The sequence below is a fragment of the Sapajus apella genome, unplaced genomic scaffold (genome assembly GCF_009761245.1).
Source record: "Sapajus apella isolate SASKATOON/1434 unplaced genomic scaffold, GSC_monkey_1.0 scaffold10, whole genome shotgun sequence".
NCBI lineage: Eukaryota > Metazoa > Chordata > Mammalia > Primates > Cebidae > Sapajus > Sapajus apella.
In genome coordinates this window covers 20,931,744-20,950,620 of record NW_022436950.1, presented here as the reverse complement: position 1 = coordinate 20,950,620, position 18,877 = coordinate 20,931,744, and the positions used below count along the sequence as shown (strand labels likewise).

At 47.1% G+C, this 18,877-nt stretch overlaps 2 protein-coding genes across 10 annotated transcripts in view; both read left to right on the top strand.

Annotated features, from left to right (window-relative positions):
* Positions 1–10,194, top strand: part of STK36 (serine/threonine kinase 36) — a 28,533-nt gene extending 18,339 nt beyond the window's left edge. For 4 of the 5 annotated variants that reach the window (XM_032278192.1, XM_032278193.1, XM_032278191.1 and 1 more), the window contains 13 exons: positions 416–566; positions 854–981; positions 1,511–1,615; positions 1,994–2,092; positions 2,179–2,267; positions 2,548–2,611; positions 2,805–2,915; positions 4,484–4,558; positions 4,998–5,172; positions 5,421–5,568; positions 5,812–5,959; positions 6,550–7,296; positions 9,343–10,194. In XM_032278192.1, coding sequence (XP_032134083.1) covers positions 416–566; positions 854–981; positions 1,511–1,615; positions 1,994–2,092; positions 2,179–2,267; positions 2,548–2,611; positions 2,805–2,915; positions 4,484–4,558; positions 4,998–5,172; positions 5,421–5,568; positions 5,812–5,959; positions 6,550–7,296; positions 9,343–9,486 — 2,184 coding nt within the window. In that variant the 3' untranslated portion in view covers positions 9,487–10,194. The remainder of the gene's footprint in view (positions 1–415; positions 567–853; positions 982–1,510; positions 1,616–1,993; positions 2,093–2,178; positions 2,268–2,547; positions 2,612–2,804; positions 2,916–4,483; positions 4,559–4,997; positions 5,173–5,420; positions 5,569–5,811; positions 5,960–6,549; positions 7,297–9,342) is intronic. The other variant, XM_032278194.1, reaches the window with a different exon arrangement.
* Positions 10,195–16,767: 6,573 nt separating this feature from the next.
* TTLL4 (tubulin tyrosine ligase like 4) overlaps positions 16,768–18,877 on the top strand; it is a 46,512-nt gene continuing 44,402 nt past the window's right edge. For 3 of the 5 annotated variants that reach the window (XM_032278177.1, XM_032278180.1, XM_032278178.1), the window contains exon 1: positions 16,769–17,019. The gene's annotated coding sequence lies outside the window, so the exon portion shown is untranslated. Of the gene's footprint in view, positions 17,020–18,877 lie in introns of all 5 variants that reach the window. The other 2 variants (XM_032278183.1, XM_032278182.1) reach the window with 2 other exon arrangements.

Genomic DNA, 18,877 nt, shown 5'->3' with positions numbered 1-18,877 from the left:
TGTATTTTTAGTACAGACAGGGTTTTGCCATGCTGCCCAGGTTGGTCTTGAACTTCTGAGCCCAAGCAATCCACCTGCCTCAGCCTCCCAACCCCCTGTTGGGATTACAGGCATGAGCCACTGCGCCTGACCCCTAGGAATTCTTATGTTCATGGTCTATAATAAAAAACACTTTGAGAAACATCATCTAGGGAGCAGCTGATCAGAGAATGGAAGGATTGACACCTAAAATGTTGTCCTTGAAGCATGAACGAAGGCAGTTATAATGCATTTTTGGTGTGAAGAATGCTTAGAGTTAGACAGCTGTTTGCTTCGGTTTTTGTCCTCTTTCCTCAGGTCCTCAGGGTTTCTTGGTTTTTACACTAAGCCCAGTCTTCTAATGTCCTGATGCTACCTCTGCCCTTGTCTCCTTTAGTGCTTTACTGTCCTGTGTGAAGCCATGGATGGGAACAGCCAGGCCATCTCCAAAGCCTTTTACTCCAGCTTGCTGACTACGCAGCAGGTTGTCTTGGATGGGCTCCTTCATGGCTTGACAGTTCCACAACTCCCTGTCCACACTCCCCCAGGTAACCAGAGTGGGGAAGGGGGCTTCTCTGGACTTATTTGTTGCATAGGTCAGGCTCTGCTCTTTCTACTGCCATCACCTAGATAGCGCCTGGCATTTAGTAGGCGCTCAATAAGTAACTGTGAACTGAGAGGATGAATGGGGATCTGAGGTAAACAACCAGACCTCATCCTGCATTCTTCCAACCCCTTTAGGCCCCCTACTCCTGCTGCCATGTCAGTGAGTACTGGTGCTATTTTCTAGGGCAAGAGCCCCAGGACATGGAGTCACTTTTTGCCTTCTCCATAGGAGCCCCACAAGTGAGTCGGCCACTGCGAGAGCAAAGTGAGGATCTACCAGGAGCCACTGCGTCTGCCCTGGCAGCCATATGCACTGCTCCTGTGGGACTGCCTGACTGCTGGGATGCCAAGGAGCAGGTCTGAGCTACAATTGCTTGTTCCTCTCACCTCTACTGCCAGAGGAGTTACGGAGGTTGGCCCCAGTTTTTCAGAAAGGCAGAAAAACAAGCTTTTAAGCCACTCCTTTAGTACTTCCAGAAACAGATGCTCCCACCCTGGGTCACTTGTAGAACACGATATAGCCAGAATCCCAGAGCCCGTGGCCAGTTGGTGTGGGAGAGAGCACAGTGATAAACTGCCCAGGTGGTGGGGCAGCTGATCTGAAGCCTCCAGTGATGCTTCCTCAAGGGCTCAGGATTCAGCTTTCTTGCCCTCTGTTGGCCAGAAATCCTTTCTGCTGTACCTGCCTCCCCTGGGGGCAAACTAGGCCATGACTTTTGGCTCTCTATTGGTGATGAAGACTGGGAATAGAATGGGGTGTGAGGTTTCTGGTGAACCTGAGAAGAGTGACTAGCAAGAGACTGAGAGTTCTGATCAACTGGACATATGTAAAGAATAGGGTTGTAATAATGAGGACAGGATTGAGCCTTCAGGTATGTCTCTGTAGGTCTGCTGGCATTTGGCAAATCAGCTAACTGAAGACAGCAGCCAGCTCAGGCCATCCCTCATCTCTGGCCTGCAGCATCCCACCCTGTGCCTGCACCTTCTCAAGGTAATTCTCATAACTCCTGCCATCACAGCTTTATTTTTAACTCCCAGGGCAGACATAGAAACAGACAGAGAGACAGACCAAGAGAGGGAGACTAAGAGAGAGACTGAGAGAGACCAATTGAGAGACCCCTGTTGGAAGACCCCTCTCTGCTTTTAAATCTGTTCAGCTGAGAACACCCCACTGGTAGTGAGTCCTCAGCAGAACCAAGAAGGGTCCCTGTCTCACTATCTCACAGCAAGAGGCAAAAGGGGGTTCTCTCACACTCCCAAGTGCGGGTACCGGATCTTTTGAGGGGCTGGCCGGCGTTGTAGCTGAGCCTTCACTCTTGGAGCCTGGGGCCTGCTCTGCCTCACAACAGACTCCTTCCCGCTCCCTCAGGTTCTGTACTCTTGCTGCCTTGTCAGTGACCGCCTGTGCCGTCTTCTGGGGCAGGAGCCCCTGGCCTTGGAGTCCCTGTTCATGTTGGTTCAGGGCAAGGTAAGCCAGCAGCACAGGTGGGCTTCGCCTGGTGGCCTCGCTGTCTCAGCCAGAGGCTGTTCTGATATCTTAGGTTTCCCTTGTAGGTAAAAGTAGTAGATTGGGAAGAGTCTACCGAAGTGGCACTCTACTTCCTCTCCCTTCTTGTCTTTCGGCTCCAAAATCTGCCTTGTGGGTGAGTCATAAGGTAGGGTCTCTCTACAGAAGTCTTCTACCCACATAGCTAACCCTCACAGAGCATATGGGGAATGGTACCCTATAGCTTATCCTTAGGAGGAATTAGGACAGAGAGTGTGAAGCTTTCTCTACAAAGAACAGACCTAGACTCCCATCAACTTCATGCCTTGGAGGTAGACACGCAGCCTAGGTGAAGAATGCCATGCAAGGGAGAGGGAAGGCCGCTCACCAACCCCCTTTACTACTGCTGCATCCCTTGATATATCTCTCTATTCCAGAATGGAGAAGCTAGGCAATGACGTTGCTACTCTCTTTACCCATTCACATGTCGTCTCTCTTGTGGTAAGTTTTTAGCCTTTACCCTCTACCCCTTTTCACCCTAGCAACAAACTCTTGTGAAGTGGGGGAGTCACTATCCTATTTGTATCTGTTTCTGGAGGCATTCTTTTGGACCAGGACAGAGACATAAATCCTCTTTGCTTGTCCTGAATGCCATTTAGATTTGAACATTCTTTTTCTTCTACCTCTCCCACAGAGTGCAGCAGCCTGTCTACTGGGACAGCTTGGTCAGCAAGGGGTGACCTTTGACCTCCAGCCCATGGAATGGATGGCTGCAGCCACACATGCCCTGTCTGCCCCTGCAGAGGTGAGGCCTCCGCAAGGAGGGCACAGACAATGTTTTCTCTGAGTCAGACACTAGGACTGCATTCAAGGGGAAAAGACTGAAATGGCAGCAAGCCTAGAGTAAGCTGAGGAATGGAAAAAGAATCAAGGAGCGCTTCTTTTTCTAGATTTCTGTCCCCAGATAATAGGCCCCTTTGAGCCCAGATTGATCCAGACTTTAGGTTTCTTTTTAATATACAGGGCTTCTAGAGAGTGAGGGAAGGGAGGGAAGAGGAAGTGACCAACCTGAGTTTTCTGAGTAATGAGATAACCCGGCCTGCTTCATTCTCCTCCTCCAGAAGCTCATGCTCTTGGCAAAGTCCTTCCTGATGCATAATTTCTTCACCTCTGACTGTGGTTTCCACTCTGCTTTTTCCCACTTGTTCTTCTTAACAGATGGAAAAGGTGGCTGACATCCTGTGAATTCTTTAGGCACACAGTCCATCATCTAGACTTCTTTCTGCTTTCTCCTTTCCCAGGACTTTTCTTCCTTTCATTTTTAGAACCTTTGGAACTCGTCTTTCGTTCATTTCTTAAAAGGAAGAATAGATTTCATAATCAAATTATTGTCATCTTTTTTTTTTTTTTTTTGAGACAGAGTCTCATTCTGTCACCCAGTGTGGAGCGTAGTGGTGTGATCTTGGCTCACTTCAACCTCCATCTCCCAGGCTCTAGTGGTTCTCCTGTCTCAGCCTCCTGAGTAGTTGGGATTACAGACACACGCCACCATGCCTGGCTAATTTTTTTTCAATTTTTAATAGAGATGGGGTTTCACCATATTGACCAGGTTGGTCTCGAACACCTGACCTCAAGTGATCTGCCTACCAAAGTGTTGGGATTACAGGCGTGAGCCACTGCACCCAGCCTGTCATCCTTTATATATGTAGAATTTTTTTTTTTTTTCCTAAGACGAGTCTTGCTCTGTCGCCAGACTAGAGTGCAGTGGTGCGATCTCGGCTTACTGCAACCTCCACTTCCGGGGTTCAAGTGATTCTCCTGTCTCAGCCTCCTGAGTAGCTGAGACTACAGGTGTGTGCCTCCATACCTAGCTAATTTTTGTATTTTTAGTAGATACAGAGTTTCACCATGTTGGCCAGGATGGTCTCAATCTCTTGACTTCGTGATCCACCCACCTCGGCCTCCCAAAGTGCTGGGATTACAGGCATGAGCCACCGTGCCTGGCCGAATTCTTTATAATTTATAAAGCATTTTCACATGTTTTCCCACAACATACTTGAAAGATAGACACACCAATATAAAAATACTCATCTGCTTTTTCTAGACAAAGTTACCCTTCAGAGAGGTCATATCACTAGTGATAGCACTAACACTCATCCAGGATTCTAAGTCAGAACTTTGGGAGTCATCAGTGACTGCTCCCTCTTCTCCATCATTCCCCCATCCAAATGGTTCCCCTAGGTCACATATATTCTACCTTCCGGTTGGCTCTCAAATGTGTTTCCTCCATGGCACCACTACTGACCTGCCTTGGTTTTAGTGGCCACCCCATTCCTCTTAGACATCTGCATTCTTCCTGTTTCTCTCTGACAGGTTCGGCTGACTCCACCAGGTAGTTGTGGATTCTATGACGGCCTCCTCATCCTTCTGCTGCAGCTCCTCACTGAGGTACAGATGCATCTTGGGATGGATGAGAAGTAAAGAGAGAGGAACTGGGCATTTTGGGGAGTCTCTGGACAAGAGGAATGAAGAAGCAACCCGCAGCCTCTCCTCTCAAACACTGTGCCTGTGATTGCCTTGGAACTTCCCTGCCTGCCCTCAGTACTGACCATTTGAAGGAAACCATTCAGCTGCATCCCCTGGGATCCAGTGGGGGGTAAAATGAATTCCCTGGGTTTCAGCAGACATACACATGAGCTGCCAGGTCAGAGGGTTAAGGTTTAATAAGAAAGTGAAATAAGACAACAGAGAAATACTAGGTGGGAAAGTAGAAGGAATTATTTCTGGGTCTTCCTTTCCTTGTAAGTTGGGGACAGGAATGAATAAAAGCATTTCGACTCCTGACTTCTGTCTTTCCCCCCGCACCCTCTTTCACTTTTTTCTCTAGCAGGGGAAGGCTAGCCTAATCAGGGATGTGGCCAGTTCAGAAATGTGGACCATTTTATGGCATCGCTTCTCCATGGCCCTGAGGCTACCTGAGGAGGCATCTGCACAGGAAGGGGAGCTTTCGCTATCCAGTCCACCAAGCCCAGAGCCAGACTGGACACTGATTTCTCCCCAGGGTATCTTTCTATCAGTATCCTTTGTGGGAGTGCATTGATGTCTCTTCAAGAGGAGGCAGCCCAGAAGTGGATTAACCCACAGAGGTTTCTTTTTTTTGCTTCTACCTGAGGACAGGAAGCAGTATATGCATAGAGCTGCTCTGAGCTGGGGAAGGGACTGAATAGGTGTAGCCCTGGGAGCTGGAGGGAAGCAGGGGTATCTGGGCCTCTTGCCTGTTCCATTGGGTCTCCATTTTTGGTGTTTCCAGGCATGGCAGCCCTGCTGAGCCTGGCCATGGTCACCTTTACCCAGGAGCCCCAGTTATGCCTGAGCTACCTGTCCCAGCATGGAAGTATCCTCATGTCCATCCTGAAGCATCTGCTTCGCCCCAGCTTCCTGAATCAACTGCGCCAGGCGTGAGTTTGAGCTTGAAGAAGAGCCAGAGAGTTAGCAATGGGGAGGGAGAGAGAAGAAGGCAGGAAAGAAGTTACTGACAGATTGAGCAATGAAGCAAGAAAGATGAGATCAGGTTTAGACTGGAAACCAAAGTACTGGCTAAGATTGTAGAAGGGGTGCTGGGAAAGGGAATTTTGAGGAGGGAGAGAAGAATGATAAAGGTTAAGTAAACAAGACCAAGTCTCCTACATCCCTCCCCTTAGGCCTCATGGATCTGAATTTCTCCCTGTCATGGTACTCGCTGTCTGCCAGCTCCTTTGCTTTCCCTTTGCACTGGATGTGGATGCTGACCTCCTTATGGGTGTCTTGGCTGACCTCAGGGACTCAGAAGTTCCAGCCCATCTGCTGCAGGTACTTGGGCAGCTAGTATGAAGGTGGAAGAGGAAAATAGCCAACCTTGTGTCCTCTAATTTACTTCCCAGCAGCTCTAGGGCTCTTCCAGGCCACTGTAAGAGTGGAGCACCTGGCTTGACTCAAAATCTGGCGTGCAGACAATACTCAGGGCTGTGCAGAGGCATGTGGTGGGAGCTGGGTTGGTGCCTCCTCCTCCCCATCAGTCCGTCACCTGGTTCTGTTGGTGCTCAGAGGGGAGAACATCTGGTCTAGGCACTGGAGACTCAGGTCCTTGGCCAGGAATCACGTCTCTGGCAATTATTGGCATTGCACAGTGGGTCTTTGTTCTTTTGTTGTTTCTTTTTGGTTTTTGTTTTTTCACAGTGGGTCTTTGAAGGCAGATAACGAGCCCGTGCAAAGTATGGAATGATCTTGGAAAGAACCTGCTCTCTCAGTCTCCATGTCATGTCTCATGTGGAGTGCCGTGGGGCAGGACTTCCAGCTGTCTGTGGCATTTCTCACCATAGCTTGACTTTTCTCTCCCAGGTTTTGGGCATGTATTCTCCCTCTCCCTGAATTCCTTTCACCCACCCTTTCCATTCTCCCAGGTCTGCTGCTACCATCTTCCGTTGACGCAAGTGGAGCTGCCCATCAGCCTCCTCACACGCCTGGCCCTCACGGACCCCACCTCTCTCAATCAGTTTGTGAACACAGTGGCTGCCTCCTCTAGAACCATTGTCTCGTTTCTCTCAGTTGCTCTCCTGAGTGACCAGCCACTGCTGATCTCTGACCTTCTCTCCCTGCTGGCCCACACCGTCCGGGTCCTGTCTCCCAGCCACTTGTCCTTTATCCAAGAGCTCCTGGCTGGCTCTGATGAATCCTATCGGCCCCTGCGCAGCCTCCTGGGCCACTCAGAGAATTCTGTGCGGGCACACACTTACAGGCTCCTGGGCCATTTGCTCCAAGACAGCATGGCCCTGCGTGGGGCACTGCAGAGCCAGACTGGACTGCTCAGCCTTCTGCTGCTGGGACTTGGAGACAAGGATCCTGTTGTGCGGTGCAGTGCCAGCTTTGCTGTAGGCAATGCAGCCTACCAGGCTGGTCCTCTGGGACCTTCCCTGGCAGCTGCAGTGCCCAGTATGACCCAGCTGCTTGGAGATCCTCAAGCTGGTATCCGGCGCAATGTTGCATCAGCTCTCGGCAACTTGGGACCTGAAGGGTTGGGAGAGGAGCTGTTACAGTGCCAAGTACCCCAGCGGCTCCTAGAGATGGCATGTGGAGACCCCCAGCCAAATGTGAAGGAAGCCGCCCTCATTGCCCTCCGGAGCCTCCAACAGGAGCCTGGCATCCATCAGGTATACCCTACAGGGTTTATGAACCATGATGATCAGGGCCCCTAGAGTTCACAACATTTCTCTGAGATCATCTGTAAGGAATTGGAATCGGGACATCCAGAAACTTATGCCATGTTTCTCCCAGGGATAGTGTCTTGGAGTGAGTTTTCCAGTTACCATTTCTGCCCTGGAGAAGGGAAGAGAGCTGGAAGAGGGCTCCATTGAGCTGGGAAATGTCTGAGATCTCAAGGACCACAGTTGATCTCTTCTAGTGGCTGTGCAGGAGGGAGTTGGGGGAAGACTAAGAGATGCTGAGATAGAGGAGTTTTACTCGGTGTGCCATGAAGATGCTATGTTGTTTTTTAGCACTCATGAGAAAAGCATGATGCTAAGCATTTTACCTTTATTATCTGGTTTAAACTATTATTAACCTCATTTTGCAGATGAGGAAACAGGCACAAATAATAACTTGTCCAAGTTACAAGGACAGTGTGTAGGCCTGGGCTTTTGAACTCAGAAGTCTGAGTCCAGAGCCCATACTCTTAACCACTACTTTATCTTGTCTCTTCTGCACAATTTTCTTTTTCTTTCTTTTTTATTTTTTGAGACAATCTCACTCTGTCACATAGGCTGGAGTGCAGTGGCACGATCTCAGCTCACTGAAACCTCTGCCTCTCAGGTTCAGCTGCTCCCAGGTTCTCGAACTCCTGACCTCAAATGATCCACCCACCTTGGCCTCCCAAAAAGTTGGGATTACAGGCGTGAGTCACCCTGCCTGGCTGCAATTTTCAGTATTTAAAGAGCCCAATAGGCCAGGCTCTGTGGCTCACACCTGTAATCCCAGCATTCTGGGAGACTGAGGTGGGCGGATCACTTGAGGTCAGGACTTTGAGGCCATCCTGCCCAACTAGTGAAACCCTGTCTCTACTAAAAATATAAAAATTAGGCCTGGCGCGGTGGCTCAAGCCTGTAATCCCAGCACTTTGGGAGGCCGAGGCGGGTGGATCACGAGGTCAAGAGATCGAGACCATCCTGGTCAACATGGTGAAACCCCATCTCTACTAAAACTACAAAAAATTAGCTGGGCATGGTGGCACGTGCCTGTAATCCCAGCTACTCAGGAGGCTGAGGCAGGAGAATTGCCTGAACCCGGGAGGCGGAGGTTGCGGTGAGCCGAGATCGGCCTTTGTCCCCCCAGCTGGGTGACCGGGGGAAAATCTGTCAAAAAAAAAAAAAAAAAAAAGGGCTAGGTGCCAGTGGTTCATGCCTGTAATCTTAGCACTTTTGGAGCCCAAGGCGGGTGGATCATAAGGTCAGGAGATTGAGACCATCCTGGCCAACATGGTGAAACCCCATCTCTACTAAAAATACAAAAATTAGCTGGGTGTGGTGGTGCATGCCCATAATCCCAGCTACTAGGGAGGCTAGAGACAGGAGAATTGTTTGAACCAGGTAGTTGGAGATTGCAGTGAGCCAAGATCACGCCACGGCACTCCAGCCTGGCAACAGAGCAAAACTCCATCTCCAAAAAAAAATAAAAAAGAGGCAACTGGAAATCACACATCTACATATGGTAATACAAATTACGACATCTCAAAGTGATAACGTTGGGAAGTTCACGCAGAACAGAAATTTGACAGCATGGTAAAGATCTTATAAGGATCTTTTGCAATCCATGGGGAAAACAATTGTTAGGATTCTTGGTGGTAATGACGTTAGAACCCACTGGTCTACATCGAAGGCTAAGAATTAGACCTTTTGGCTTACTGTGAGATATAGCTGCATTCATTAAGTCTTCCTGGGGACAAGTAAATGTGTCCCTTAGTGCCTTGGTTTCATGGTCTATAACCAAAGAGAATGGAAGTCAACTTCTGGTCCTGATGATTCCTGTCTCCAAGGTTTCTCTTCTCCCATTCAGTCTATTCCAAGTCCCCAAGAGCCCATTTCCTTTTTCTTCCTCTTCTCGAGTAAGAATTGCTGGGTAAGTGAAAGTCCTCTGCATCCATCCCAGACACCACCATTTCTAAGCCTCATGTCCTGTTCTATCATCTGTTCTCTATCCTGCAGGTACTGGTGTCCCTGGGTGCCAGTGAGAAACTAGCCTTGCTCTCTCTGGGGAATCAGTCACTGCCACACAGCAGTCCTAGGCCTGCCTCTGCCAAACACTGCAGGAAACTCATTCACCTCCTGAGGCCAGCCTATAGCATGTGATTCCAGATTCCTGGGGTCCAGCCTCCAACTTTGGTTGCCCTGCTGTTGCCAACTCTTCCTTATTCTACTACACAAGCTACCAACTCAACCGAGAACTAAAGAGACTAGAAAAGAGATAAGCTGCCAACTCTGCTGAGAACAAGAAACTAGAAGAGATTTATGTTTAAAGCTTCTTCCTTCTCCCAGATTCAGGATGATTTCAACCAGTAAATTTTATTGCTGTTGGTGCCAGAGAAGATTCCTTTCCTCTCTACATCTAGGGGCCTTTTCTCCAATAATGTGCCTTTAACTTTAGGGACCTGCCTCGTGGAAAAACCTCTACCTGAAAGATCTCTTCCTTTCTAGAGCTCCTTTAATCCTCCCAGCAGATTTTTGCCTTAGACGTGTTGGCCCCAGGACAACGATGAAGACAGAGCCTGTCTCAGCTTTAGGCTGTGGGGATCAATGCCATCAGTCTGTTATTGAGGGATTCCTCAGTGCTTAACCAACATTCCTATCGGGGGTTGTGGGGGTGGAGAGTGTATCTTTTTTGGTTGGGGTGTGTGTGTGTGTGTGTGTGTGTGTGTTTGGTAGTTCTGTTTGTAAATTCTTTTAATAAAAAATTGTGCCTCACCATACTTGAAGCTCCCAGGACAAGTGTTGGGAGGCTCAACCTGTCTTTTAGCTTCTATGTGGTATTGGAAGTGCTGGTGTCCTGTTCACACAAGATCCTGATCTGGCAGCTTATTTATATCTTTTCTTGCCTTCCAATTTCCTCCTTCCTAGATGAACTACATATGGTTACCTACTTTCTTTTTTTTGTTTTTTTGAGACGGAGTCTTGCTCTGTCACCAAGCACCAGGCTGGAGTGCAGTGGCACAATCTCAGCTCACTGCAACCTCTGCCTCCCAGGTTCAAGCAATTCTCCTGCCTCAGCCTCCCGAGTAGCTGGGACTACAGGCACACACCACCACTCCCAGCTGATTTTTGTATTTTAGTAGAGATGGCGTTTCGCCATTTTGGCCAGTATGGTCTCAATTTCTTGACCTCGTGATCCGCCCGCCTCGGCCTCTCAAAGTGCTTACAGGTGTGCGCTACCATGCCCGGCCAGTTACCTACTTTCAAGGCAAGGCTGGTGGAGCTGACATAGAAAAGGGCAGGATTAAACAGAGCAGTAAATTGGGTTACTCAGACTTAGTGACTAGTTTTAATATTTAGTGGAGTTCTAATGTGTAGGGAATCCAAGCTGCTTTAGAAGGGTAGTTATTATAGAGATTGTACAATTTACCAGAAAGGGCTTTTAGTCAGACCTGTTAGTTAGAATTGTAATCTAATTGGCAGTATTGGAAAATCTTAACTCATTGGATGGCTTAGAACAAGCTTCCAGGGCCTTTATTTCTCCATCCATAAGTTTTAAGGAGACTCCTTTTTGTCCTTCCTTAAATTTCAGTTGTTTTAGAAATGAAGGACAAGTAAAGTGCCCTTACTTTTTTTTTTTTTTTTTTTTGAGATGGAGTCTCACTCACTGCAACCTCTGCCCCCCAGGTTCAAGTGATTCTCCTGCCTCAGCCTCCTGAGTAGCTGGGATTACAGATGCATGCCACCATGCCCAGCTAATTTTTGTATTTTTAGTAGAGACAGAGTTTCACCATGTTGGTCAGGCTGGCCTCAAACCTCTGACCTCATGATCTGCTGGCCTCGGCCTCACAAAGTGCTGGGATTACAGGTGTGAGCCACTGTGCCTGGCCTAGTGCCCTTACTTTGGTAAGAAATTTAGTTTAATCCTCATCTTTATTGTCCACTGTGTTGACACTTTAGCAAAAGTAATATTTTTCTAGGGAACACCATAATTTCTTCATATCCAAAATATTTCAATTCTGTTCAATGTGTGTATATATGTATAATAAATATATAACATATAACACATATATATATTTTTTATTGAGACAAAGTCTCATGCTGTTGCTTGGGCTGGAGTGCAATGACGTGATCTCGGTTCACTGCAACCTCCACCTCCTGGGTTCAAGTGATTTTCCTGCCTCAGCCTCCCGAGTAGCTGTGATTACAGGTAACTGCCACCATGCTCAGCTAATTTTTTGTATTTTTAGTAGAGATGGGGTTTCACCATGTTGGCCAGGCTGGTCTCAAACTCCTGACCTTGTGATTTGCCTGTCTTGGCCTCCCAAAGTGCTGGGATTATGGATGTGAGCCACCGCACCTGGCCTTCAATGTATATTTTTTTAGTCCTTTCTGTGTGCCGGATACTATTCTAGGCATAGGAAATAAAACAGTGCCTATCACAGAGTTTCCATTCTGGTTGGGGAGATAGTGAAATTATTAAAAGAAGTAAATTGTATATAGTATGTAGGAAGGTGATAAGAGCTCCGGAGAAAAATTAAGCAGGGAAAGGGGATGAAGAATGCTGAGTTGGATGGTCAGGGCAGGCCTCACTAAAAGGTGACACTTGAGAAAAGACGAAGGAGGTGAGGGAGTGAGTCATGCAGCTGCTCGAGGGAAAAGCCTAGGCCCTGAGATGAAAGCATGTTTGAGGAGCTATGAAGAACCAGTTTGGATGAAGTGAGTAAAGAAGGCAGATAATAGTAGAAAATGAGACAGGAAGGTAATGTTAGGGGCCAGATGTTGCAGGCTTTGTAGACCTTGGTGAAGACTTGGGCTCTTACTTTGAATGGAGGAGGCATCGGTCAGAGGCTTTTGAACAAAGAATGATGTGATCTACCTTGCATCCTAAAATGATCACTCTTCATCCTGGTCTTGTGAATGGCTATGGAGATAGGGGAGGATGGGAAGCAGGCTCAGCGGTTAGGAGGTTATTGTAATAATAATCCAGGCAAGAGACAGTGGCGTCCTGGATGGCGACTGGGGTGATACCAATGGAGTGGTAAAGTCGTCAGATTTTGAATATATTTTGAACATGGAACAAACAGGTTGACTGGTTGGATGTGGGGGTACAATCAAAAGAAAGCGGTCAAGGATGACTCCAAGATTTTTGGCCTGAGCAATTGGAAGAATGGAATTGCCATTAACTGAAATGGAGTAATAGGTTGGAACAAGTTCAGTTTTGAACATGTTATCTTTTAGTTGGAAATTTTTGAACACACACAAAGGTAGAGAGGTTGGTTGAGTGTACTCCGTCACTACTTGAGCAGCTAACATGTCTACTCTTTTTTTTTTTTTTGAGACAGATTCTCGCTCTGTTGCCTGGGCTGGAGTGCAATGGCACCATCTTGGCTCATTGAAATGTCCACCTCCCAGGTTCAAGTGATTCTCCTGCCTTAGCCTCCAGAGTAGCTGGGACTACAGGCATGTGCCACCACACTCGGGTAATTTTTGTATTTTTAGTAGAGATGGGGTTTCACCATGTTGACCAGGCTGGTCTTGAACTTCTGACCTCAAGTGATCCGCCTGCCTCGGCCTCCCAAAGTGCTAGGATTACAGGTGTGAGCCACTGTGTTCGGCCCAAGATTCTTTTTGTTAAAGACAGGGTTTCACCCTATTGGTCAGGCTGGTCTCGAACTCCTGACCTCAGGTGATCCACTCGCCTCAGCCTCCGAAAATGCTGGGATTACAGGCATGAGCCACCATGCCTGGTCCAAGATTCTTAATATAAAACACTTCCCTCTACTTTTGGGAGGTAAAATTTGATTGAATAAACCAGATCATTTGAGCAGTAGGCTTCCTCACATTAGATTTGGATGATTATATATTGGGATGTCATTTATTCCATTACAGTATTCTTCATATTTCCTTTAAATTGGTCATTGGCTCTGGATAGATGAAGACATTAGAAGCACTTTTCTTCTTGTAAATTCTGTTGCTCAAATCTCCTGTGTCTATTCCCAGGCAATCGGTCATCCACACTCTTGCCTTCTGGATAAATACCTGTCTAGGCAAATACAGTATTTTAAAATCTGGATTGTTTTCCTTAAAGATAAACTAAGGGGAGTTACCTTATGTAAGAATTATTTATTTTTTCAAATAAACAATACTAGTTTGAAATATCATTTTTTAAAAATTATTTAAAAAATCATAACCACAATCAGATGAAATATCATTCTTATCTGGTATTTAAACAATTTGTTATAAAAAAAATTAAACTTTTTTGCCTAGCACATAAAGCAATAGTTGGTCATTTTATGTGGAAACAAGAAAACACATCCGTGTCTTTGAAAGCATTCAATCTAAAGGATTAGATCAAGGATTATCAACAATTTTACATCTAGCAATTACTGTACAAGGGGCTGACAGTACTAAGAGAATTTGGAGTAAACGTTTTGTGTAATGCCTGGAATTCAGGCAATGTCTAGAAGGTTTGAGGATTTGTGCCTGTGTTTGATTTTCTATGTATGAGCACGTATGCGTTTTTAACTTTTTTGGTGGTAGTGGGGAACTTAAAGTTTTCAACCGTATAAAAGTAGAGAGAATGGCATAATAAACCCCCAGACCCTGATCCTACAGATTCAGCTGTCATCAGCATTTTGCCCTACTATCATCAACATTTTGGCTGTATGTACTGTATTCCTTTTAAAAATTTATTGGCTGGACGTGGTGGACCTCCCATCTCATTATAGCCAGGAACTCAGTTTTTAAGGTTGCTCCGGTGTCCCCTTAGCCAAGAGGGGGGCCATTCAGTTGGTTGGGGCGGGGCTTAGAATTTTTATTTCTCAGTCTCAAAAATGTCATTTTACAGTTTGTTTGAATCAGGACCCAAACAAGGGGCATTCATTGCATTTGAATATATATATATATATATATATATATTTTTTTTTTTTTTTTCAAGATGGAGTCTTGCTCTGTCATCCAGACTGGAATGCAGTGGCACGATCTTGGCTCACTGCAACTTCTGCCACGTAGGTTCAAGTGATACTTTTGCCTTAGCCTCCCTTGTAGGTGAGGACTACAGGCATGCATCATCACGGCTGGCTAATATTTGTATTTTTTGGTGGAGATGTGGTTTCACCATGTTGCCCAGGCTGGTCTCGAACTCCTGACCTCAAGTGATCCTTATTGCATTGGGATTACAGGTGTTAGCCACTGTGCCTGGCCAACATTTGAATATATTTCTTCTTCTTTTTTTTTTCTTTGAAATGGAGTCTTGCTCTGTCACCAGGCTGAAGTGCAGTGGCGTGATCTTGGCTCACTGCAGTCTCCACCTCCTGGGTTCAAGCAATTCCCCTGCCTCAGCCTCCTGAGTAGCTGGGACTTCAGGCGGGCACCACCATGCATGGCTAAGTTTTTGTATTTTAGTAGAGACAGAGTTTCACCATGTTGGCCATGATGGTCTTGATCTCCTGACCTCGTGTTCCGCCTGCCTTGGCCTCCCAAAGTGCTGGGATTACAGGCGTGAGCCACCGCACCCAGCCTTGAATATATTTCTCAAATCTCTTATAATCTAAAACATCTCCCCTCGTTTTTATACCCTGAAACTGTTGAAGGAAGAAGTCATTTATTCTGTACATTGGCCCACATGCTGGATAGTGTTATTCAGTTGTTTCTCTTTATTTCCTGTAAACTGGAAGTTACAGCCAAAACTTGATTAGATTCACTCAACTTTTATTTATTTTTTTTTACAAAAATATACTATACTTCATAAATATTGCTGTACAATTGCATCACATCAGGAAACATGCACAGCTGTCCCATGTTTCTTGATCTAAGATTGATTAGTACATATAGGTAATCTTCAGTGTACATCCTTCAGTGCAAAATTCTTCCATAAACATCTAATAGTTTTAGCATCCATCTGCGACTGTTGCCTAAATAAGTTATTTATTGAAATCCTTGCTCTGGTCCAGATTGTTTTCATGAGATTAGTTTTAATCTTTGTCCCCTTTATTTCTATTTCTGTAGCCGGTTGCCTAGGAAAGATCCATTCATCTTTCAGCTTTTTTATTTTTTTTAATTTTACTTTTTTTTTTTTTTTTTTTTTTGAGACGGAGTCTTGCTCTGTCACCAGGCTGGAGTGCAGTGGCGCAATCTCGCCTCACTGCAACCTCTGCTTCCTGGGTTCAAGTGATTCTTCTGCCTCAGCCTCCCGAGTAGCTGGGACCACAGGCACGTGCCACCACACCCGGCTAATTTTTTTGTATTTTTAGTAGAGACGGGGTTCCACCATGGCCAGGATGGTCGCGATTTCTTGACCTCGTGATCCGCCCACCTCGGCCTCCCAAAGTGCTGGGATTACAGGCGTGAGCCACCGCGCCCGGCTTTTTTTTTTTTTTTTTTAAATGAAGAAAGAGCCTTGCTCTGTCACCAGGCTGGAGTGCAGTGGCGCGATCTTGGCTCACTACTACCTCCACTTCCAGGGCTCAAGCACCTCCTGTCTCAGCCTCCTGAGTATCTCGGACTACAGGTGCGCACCAGCAAGCCCAGCTCATTTTTGTATTTTTATTAGAGACGGGGGTCTCGCAATGTCGGCCAGGATGGTCTCGATCTGTTGACTTTGTGATTCGCCCTCCTGGGCCTCCCAAAGTGTTGGGATTACAGGCGTGCGCCACTGCGGCCGGCCAGCTTTCTTAGATCTCCAAATCTGTCAGGTCTACGGACATCTGAGACAGGCATGATCTGTCTTGCCTGGGGAGCTAACGAGGTAAGGAATTGAGTATTTCCTAACTTTCACACTTGAAGGTCATAAAGCAGGTAGATGGTTTTAATTTTGCCCTGCTGGGTGGGCTGGGGTTAGGGAAGGGTTGGTTAGTGAGAGGCAGAGTGAAATTGGGCAGTCCCCCCTTTCCTGGGGTCAAACTCAAAGGCTTTTTAGTAGAAATTCTTCAACAGAGCCTGGGCTCCTTGATTTTGAACTGAGGTAAGACCAAAGAAGCAGTCCAGGCCAGGTGTGGGGGCTCCCGTCGTAATCCCAGCGACTAGGAGGCTCGCACAGGAGGATTACTTGAGGCCAAGACTTTACGACCAGTCTGGGCAACATAGTGAGACCCTGTCCTAACAAAAAATTAAAAAAATATAGTCAGGCATGGTGGCGTGCCTGTAGTCTCAGCCGCTCGGAAGGCTGGGGACGGGCGGATCGCTTGAGCCAGGAGTTCGAGTTCGCAGTGAGCTATGATCACGCCGCTGCACTCCAGCCTGGGCGACAGAGCAAGATTCTGTCTCCAAAAAATAAAAGAGTCCATAGGGATTAGGTGACATCAGAGTAGAAAGGGAGAGTCCTGGATTCTCAGAATGGAGCCTTTCAGAGGTTTAACCCCGGGACTACATCTCCCAGAATTCCGCTCGCCGGATCCCACCATACTGAAAAGACTGCGCGTGCGCGACGCCAGTGACGCCCCGCCCCCACGGGCCCCACAACCCCCGAGACTCCCCGCTCTTGGCTCTCGCCGGCTTTTTCTAGACCCTCTGTCTGTCCGCTGGGGGCGCGCGCAGTGTATGGCAGGCGGCACTGGCGCTGGCGGCCGGGTGCGCGGGTCACGCGTGGTAGTGCGTGGTTGCTAGGGGCGCCTGAGGCCGCCTGCTAACCCAGCAGGCCGAGGGAGGAAGTAGCGTGGAGCTGGTGTCGAGCTGGGGCGAAGCTGGATGCCCTAGGTGAGTGCGGCTGCGGAGCCAGGGGAGCCGACCGCAGACCTTCCGCTGGTCCCACGCTCCCGACCTCCCTGTACCCGACTCCCTTCGCGCGGGTCCCCAGCCCTCCGGCCACTCTCGCCCCAGCCCCGCTTCCTTCCGCCACCTCTCTTCTCCCGGCTGGCCGGAGAGCGGCGGCCTCCTACCCGGCCGGGACTTCTCGCCTCCTCGGAGTCCTTCTCCCCTACGCCACGCCCTGCGAACTCAGTCGGCCTCGCCTCCGTGTGCCCGAACCCTACTCCATCCCCTCATCCTGGCCTTCTTGCCTCCTCTGTCCCGCTGCGCTGAGGTTTAAATTCTCTCTGGGTGTGAGTCCAAGCTCCTCGCAGGCTCCAGGGCCGAATTGAACATGAATCTACTTTTTTACTTACCCATCCTCAGTATCTGTAGAGGAATACATTCCTAAACTCTACAGATTCAAACAGGATCTGAGATCCTGTGGACTTTAATTGTTCGTTCATCCATTCCTTTATTTAATCAGTCACTAAACAATTTTTAGTAAACATTGACAAATATTTAATGAGCCTTGCTACAATGGAAGGGATTGAGGGGATAGAGTGGCTAATAGCACAAGCGTGTTTTCATGGAATTTATAGTCTAGGAGATTTTTAGTCAAGTACCTGAGCATTTGCCATACTGTGGTGTGGTAGAACAGGAGATACTTAATCTGTACTTTAACGACGTTATTCCCATTTCTCCTGGTCTTCACATTCTCATTCTGGATCTAGGAAATGTTTTAATCCTTCATTGATGGAATTGTCTTTGCTTTCTCAGATACTCCAAATCACCTGTTCCTTAACTTCAGCACCTGTTGATTTAGCCAATCAAGCATTTGGGGGACCCTTTGGGACAGTGTTCCATCCCATCCTTCGGTTTCTTGCACTGAATACTGAGATACTGTTTGCATTAAAACCGCCCACTTTGTGCTCAGAAAGCAGCTACTTACTAATTGGAGTGAATCAGTCCTTGAAAAATTATCAAGTGTTTTCTGGGAATGAAGAGGTGGGAGGACGTTCTAGACACAGTGTCTTTAGAAAAAATGCAGCAAGTCCTGAAAAGAGAACTGGAAATAGTTTGACAGACCTGAGCTAGTTTTGGAGGGAGCTATCCAGTGACAAACAGAAAGAGGGAAGTTAATAGGGGTTAGATGACAAAGGGCCTCGGATGTTTTGCTGAGTTAGAACTATATCCCAGGAGCAGTGGAGTGGTTTCCAAGCTAGAGTAATCAGGGTTTTAGACTTCCAAGGGATACACTTGCAAGTCTAGCTTTAGATGAATACATTTCCAGATCCTCAGCTTCCCAATGAACTTTTTTTCTAAAACTGCCCTTACAAAAAAAGCGGAAGTGGCAAATCCCTCACACTTTCCAATATGGTGTATTGACCTGAGTGTAAAAATGTCCTAGATACAAACCGAGATATTTGTTTTCAGGAACACCTCCTTTAGTGGTTTAAGTTACCTTCCAACCCAGAAGGCTGCCCAGTACACAATCCCATTAGTGTAAAGTGCGTTCCTTGTTAGCGTGTTCTGAAAAGAATGTAACAGTTAAATGTAATGGGAATGTCTTTTGGGACAATGGGGTTTTTAAGTTATTTTGGATAAAACTTGTGTATAATGTTTTAAAGAAATTTCTTTTAGTGTAGTGTGTGGTATTCAGTAAGATGGTTAATACGTATTTTAAGACCGGGTATGGTGGCTAACATCTTTAAATCCAGCACTTTGGGAGGCTGAGGCAGGCTGATCGATCGCTTGAGCCCAGGAATTTGAGACCAGCCTGGGCAATGTGGTGAAACCTCTTCTGTACAAAATAAAAACACACACA